Source organism: Calonectris borealis, chromosome 4 (genome assembly GCF_964195595.1).
Source record: "Calonectris borealis chromosome 4, bCalBor7.hap1.2, whole genome shotgun sequence".
In the NCBI taxonomy this organism is placed as follows: Eukaryota; Metazoa; Chordata; class Aves; order Procellariiformes; family Procellariidae; genus Calonectris; species Calonectris borealis.
Window position 1 is genome coordinate 64,813,461 of NC_134315.1, and position 6,562 is coordinate 64,820,022.

At 38.0% G+C, this 6,562-nt stretch overlaps 1 protein-coding gene across 1 annotated transcript; it reads right to left on the minus strand.

Moving 5' to 3' along the window:
• Positions 1-4,547: 4,547 nt before the first annotated feature.
• LOC142081544 (ribonuclease H-like) lies at positions 4,548-6,336 on the minus strand. Its single transcript, XM_075148212.1, is given in 2 exon segments — positions 4,548-5,823; positions 5,825-6,336. Coding segments are annotated over 2 exon segments (693 nt in total). The 3' UTR covers positions 4,548-5,642.
• Positions 6,337-6,562: the final 226 nt, after the last annotated feature.

The following is a 6,562-nucleotide window of genomic DNA, read 5'->3' on the forward strand; positions in this document are numbered from 1 at the left end:
GTGAAGAATAACCTTGGAAACTATAAACAAACGTGGTCCAAGCATGGCTCAGGGACAAATTGCGACCCTATAAGGTAAAGAAGAAATAAGTTCATGAAGAGTTCACTACCCTGCTGACCACCAGAGACCACCCGAGACCCTCAAGGAGACCCTAAAGGCTTTAGTGCGCATGTGTTTAAGATGATGTAATATTATAATTAGTTCTCGGAAATGTAATGACTATGTAAAAGAGAAATTTAAAATATGTATGAGAAGCATGGATAGAAACAGAAAGGTGATTAGACCAGGTGTGCTTGATTTGTGGCAAGTCCACCGAGCACCCAGGCCTGAATAAAACAATATCTCTCCTGAGCGTGTGGAATTGGTTACTTGCACGCCAGGCACGAATCCGCTTTTCGGACAACAGTTTTTGGCGACCCAGATGGGACTGCTGTGAAGCCTTGCCCGGATCGACTCGCCGGCTCTCGGTGGGGAGACCCTGCTCTCTGGACTCCAGCACGCACCGACCTTTTGATCGGGGACTCCGTGAGTATTCTCCCCGACCAGAGCAGGTGAGCGACTCAACAGTGCAACGCTAAGGTAAATGAGATATTGTTTTGGGATATAAAATTGTGCATGCATTTGGTAAGGAATTGTGGCCACAGGTAAAGAGGTATATTCATATGCGTTTGACAGTGATGACTGGAGTATATGAAGTTGTAGGCGCCAGGGGTAAACCGGTATATTCATCTGCGTTTGACAGTGACGACTGGAGTATATGGAGTTGTGGTAAAGAACGTTCTTTTTTGGTAAAGATATGGGAGCTCAACCATCAAAAGTAACACCTTGTTCCACCTTAGGATGCATCATTAAACATTGGGGAAAATTTGGGGGTGATCCTTTAAGAAAGGATAAATTAATTGAATATTGTACTAGATAGTGGCCAATGTATAAATTAGAAGATGAGGAAAAATGGCCAGAATTGGGAACCTTGCAATGTAATACTATTTTACAATTAATGTTATTTTGTAGAAGACAAAGAAAATAGGATGAGGTACCTTATGTGGATTTGTTTTTTTTTTCTTTGAGAAATGATCATGAAATTTGGAAAAAATGTAAACTTTTAGATTCAGATTCTAATGTGATGATGATGATAATGGAGGACAAGGAACCAAAAGCGCATTGTTGTTCTGCTTGTAGCATAGGAAAACAATGTTTAAAACTAGGAGAAGAAGAGGAGGATACACAAATGTTAGTACCACCAAATAAAAATGAAACTTCTGAAATCGAAGCAAAGGAAGCAATATTTTTAGTCCGATAGCTGGCAGGACTAGAACCCAGCAAGGGTCTGTATTGTTAGCACCCCTTCGCCAGGCAGCGGGCCCAAGGGGGGAGCCAGTATTTGCGAAAGTACCATTTACAACTTCTGATTTAATGAATTGGAAGGAGTTAGCAGGATCATATAGAAAGAATCCTGAAAAGGTGTATAGATCTTTTCGAACAATTATTGAAAATCATAATTCAGATTGGCAAAATATTAAAATTCTTTTGAATAATTTGTTTACTCCTGAAGAAAAGAGGGTAGTATTAGAAAAAGCAAATACGGAAAATGAGAGAATAAATGCAAGAGAAGGTCCTGCTCATTTTATGCCAACTCAAGACCCAAATTGAAATTCTAATAGTAATGATGGGAAATTGATGATTAAACAGTATCAACAATTAATTTTGTATGGAGTAAAGAATGGAATACCCTGCACAAAGAATTTGGCGGAATTGACTCAAATAATTCAAAGAAAAACAGAGGACCCATCTACCTTTTATGAACGATTATGTGAGGCAGCTAGGAAATGAACAGACTTAGATCCTGAGAGTGATGAGAATAGAGCAATATTTCCTACTTTGTTTGTAGGGCAAGCTGTTCCAGGTATTCAAAAGAAATTGCAGAAAGTGGATGGGATTACAAGAATGACTATATCACAGTTAATTGAAATTGCTTATAAGGTGTATAATAATACGGAAGCGGAGGAAAAGAAAAATCAGGAAAAAGAAAAAATAAAAGACAGGAAACAAAAAGCTGCTATTCTAGCAGCTGCTTTTGTAAATGCCCAAGGATCAGCTGGAGGAAGAGGTAAAAGGTATTTGAGAGGTAGAGGTAGAGAATATTTGAGAGGAAAAGGTAGAGGAGGTAGAGATATGTTTAAACAATATACCCCATTAGGATTTAATCAATGTGCTGTATGTAAGAAACAAGGACACTGGAAAAGTAAGTGTCCAGAGAACAAAGAAGCAGTCGTGACTCAGTCACAGCAGATACCACCTGAAGCTGATTTACTTATGATGGGAGGAGATTCTGAATGATGGGGACCAGGGGTAGAAAATGATATTTTCCCAGCTGAGCCCCTGGTTCCAGTAAAGCTGGGAGATGGAGTAGTCGATTTTTTAGTAGATACTGGAGCAAAATATTTTGTTATAAATACATGTAAAGGACCAATGAGTAAATTTAATGTATCTATTGTTGGGGTCACGGGAAAGGAGGAGGTAAGGCCTTTTTTGAAACCTTTAAAATGTAAAATTGGAGGAAAAACATTGATGCATGAATTTTTATATATACCAGAATGCACCATGCCTCTCTCAGGACGGGATTTATTGAATAAATTGGGAACACAAATTAACTTTAAAAAAGGAAAAATCCAAGTTCTTTTTCCTGAAGCTAATGCCTGGCAAGCCCAAGTTTATTTATTACAGACAAACACAGATGAATCTGAAGAAATTCCAGAAGAGATTAAAGATGCAGTTTACCCTTTGTTTGGGCAACAGAGAAACCAGGAAGAGCGAAGAATGTGGAACCGGTAAAAGTTGAATTGAAAACAGGATTTCGACCGGTAAGAAAGAAACAATATCCTATTAGTATAGAAGCCAGAAAAGGTTTAGAACCAATAATAAATAATTTTCTTAAATATGGACTTTTAAGAGAATGTCAATCTGATTATAATACTCCTATCGTTCCAGTGAAAAAAAAAAAAAGCCACATAACCAAGGATATAGGCTGGTTCAAGATCTAAGAGCAATAATCCAGTTAGTGGTGGACATTCATCCAGTAGTGTTGTCCGAAAAGCGGATTCGTGCCTGGCGTGCAAGTAACCAATTCCACACGTCAGGAGAGATATTGTTTTATTCAGGCCTGGGTGCTCGGTGGACTTGCCACAAATCAAGCACACCTGGTCTAATCACCTTTCTGCTTATATCTATGCTTCTCATACATATTTTAAGTTTCTCTTTTACATATTCATTAAATTTCCAAGAACTAATTATAATATTACATCATCCTAGACACATGCGCACTAAAGTCTTTGGGGTCTTCTTGAGGGTCTCCAGTGGTCTCTGGTGGTCGGCAGGGTAGTGAACTCTTCGTGAACCTGTTCCTTTCTTCCCTTATAAGGTCGAGGTTTGTCTCCGAGCCACGTCTGGATCACGTTCATTTATGGTTCTTGATTTTAAGGTTAATCTTTACTAGAGTCTAACAATACTACACACCTGCAAACACAATACCTAATTTTTTAAGCATCAAATCTTCATTGTTTTAAAATTACAGAAACAAACAGAACAGTATACAATGTTCAAAATTACAAAACAAACAAACTATACCTACTACATCAATTCCCCCCTTTGAGACTTATGATGTTAAGCATCATGAGTCTCACACTGTTGGAGAAAGTTAGCTAGACTAGGCCGCGGTGGGAAAATTCTGAGTCATGCTGACAAGGGAGAAAAGAAAGTCATGCTGACCTTGCTCTGTGCAGATAAGCAACTTTGAGAAAGTACAGTATAAGAAAAACAGGATGGAACCCGGACCACGTAGCAGTAACCGAAAGTAGGAGGAATATGATAATGTAATTTTTAGAGCTAAGCCAATGATTGTGAGACAAGTATGCATAAGGTAGAACTTAGTGTATAAATATGTGTAGGGTTTTACAATAAAGTTGAAGCTGGCCTTATCACTCACATTGAGTCGACTGCCTGCCTTCCCTCGCTCGTCGCATCACACCATTTACTTATAAGCATTTGGTCTACAAAAAGACACACATCGAATCATACAACAAGTAATTATAACTAAAATGACGATCAGTATCACAAATAAAAACAATTGCCTGAGCCAATTCAAATTTGGAAGCCACGAAAATAACCAAGAAAGGTCTAACCCTTCTCGTTCCTTAAATCCAGATGTTAAGTCCTTTACTTGTTTGCAATTCCAAAAGAAGACATGTTGGTTATTTCTTGGACTAAAAGTTCCCAGATATTTCGATTTCTATCTCATTTTGGCAATAGAAATTGGGATTCAGCTTTACTGATCGTCATAATTAATATCAACAGGCTCCACATTTTCTACTCCTAAACTCACAATTTCCTAATTAATTTGGTTTCCCTTCTAACAGTTAAAATTTAACTATTACAAATAGTTCAGTAGCACTGAACTTAAAGTTAACTTCAATGGTCCTTTAGGTATAGATGTCCACAAACTAGGAGGTATTTTCTTTATTTTAGTGTAGTGAATCCAAGAATCTATTCCTTCTAATTTTACAGCAGTGTTTGTTGTCAATAACACTTGAAAGGGTCCCTTCCACTTTTCTCCAAGGGGGTCGTCCTTCCACGTTCGCAGGTAAACTTGATCTCCTGGACTGAATGAATGTACTGGAAATTCAAGAGGTAAAGGTGTCTTCAAAAGAACATACTTGTGTAAAGAACTCAGCACTTTACTCAAAGACAAGAGTATTAATACTTAGTTAATACTTTTTAGTATTATACTTTACTCAAAGACAAGAGTGTTAATACTTAGTTAATACTTTTTAGTATTATACTTTACTCAAAGACAAGAGTGTTAATACTTACTCAGTTAATACTTTTTCCCCTATCACATGCATTTGTTCAGATTTTCCTGTTAGATTAACATTGTAAGGTTTACCATACAAAATTTTGAATGGACTTATTTTTTCTCTAGCTCTCGGAGTCACCCTAATTCTTAACAAGGCAAGTGGTAAAGCTTCGATCCATTTCAACTGAGCTTCCTGACATATCTTAGAAATCTGTCTCTTTAATGTTTGGTTCATTCTTTCTACTTCTCCGCTAGATTGTGGCCTCCAAGGGGCATGCAAATCCCACTTGATTCCTAGTGTCTTACTCATATTCTTAATAACCTCCACCACAAAATGTGGACCTCTGTCCGAGGATATCCCTAAAGGGACTCCAAATCTTGGAATAATTTCCTTTAATAAGTGTTTTGTTGCCTCTTTTGCCTTGTTGGTTCGAGACGGGAAAGCTTCTGGCCATCCAGAGAAGGTATCTACCAATACCAATAAATATCGGTATTGATTGCACCTTGGTAATTCTGAAAAATCTATTTGCCAATACTCACCGGGAGTTATGCCTCTCCTTACCTCTCCAGGAGGGGGTCAGATTTGTATTTCTGGATTATTCCTAAGACAAATCTCACATTTATTACTCACACTTCTGGCAATCAATAACATTTTAGTCCCTATTGCATATCTTTTTACCGATTCAACCATTGCTTCTGCTCCCATATGTGTCTCAGTATGGGTTTTGACCATCAGTTTTCTCCATGATTTCGGGAGTTACTATACATTGTCCACGTGAAGTAATCCATCATCCTAGATCATTCTTTCTCCACTGTAATAGTTCAGCCAACTTTTTTTTTTTTTTTTTTTCCCCTTCATTGTAATTTGGGGTGTGATATTCAGCGCTACATGCTTGGCAGCTTCATTTGCTTTTCAATTTCCTTGTATTGTTTTTGAATTCCCCTTTTGATGTGCTTTACAATGAATTACTGCCTTCTTTAGGCTTCTGTACAGCTTCTAATAAATTTAAAATCTCTGCTCCATACTTTATAGGTGAACCACTGGCAGACAAAAGTCCTTGCTCTTTCCATATCGCTTCATGGGCATGAACAACTCCAAAAGCATATTTAGAGTCTGTATAAATATTAACTCTTTTACCTTTAGCCAGATCTAAAGCTCTTGTCAAAGCTGTTATCTTTGCCTTCTGGGTGGATGTATTTGGAGGTAATGCTTTTACTTCTTGATCTTCGGTTAAGGTTACCACGGCATAGCCAGCCCTCCTTGCTCCTTTCACAGCAAAGCTGCTTCCGTCAGTAAATAATTCTTCATCCGGAGTCTGGAGAGGGACATCTCTCAGGTCTGGCCTGCTGGCATATACCTGTTTGATAACTTGTAAACAATCATGATGAGGATCACTCTCTTTTTCACTTGGCATTAAAGAAGCAGGATTTAAAATCGCACTTACTTCAAAATGATGTCGTCTTGTTCCACTAACAGAACTTGACATTGTAGATTGAGGGGGTGCCATCCTGCAAATGGCTTTTTTTCTATTATTTCCCAATCTTCATTGTCCTTGGGAAATCTCAAATCCCAAATAAATTACAGTTTGTTTTGCAATTTGTGCTTTCTTTTCTGACACCCTGTACTCGGCCATTCCCAAAAAGTTTAGGAGGCTAACAGTCTTTTCTTTGCAGATCTCAATAGTATCTGCTCCCAATAGGGTGTCATCAACA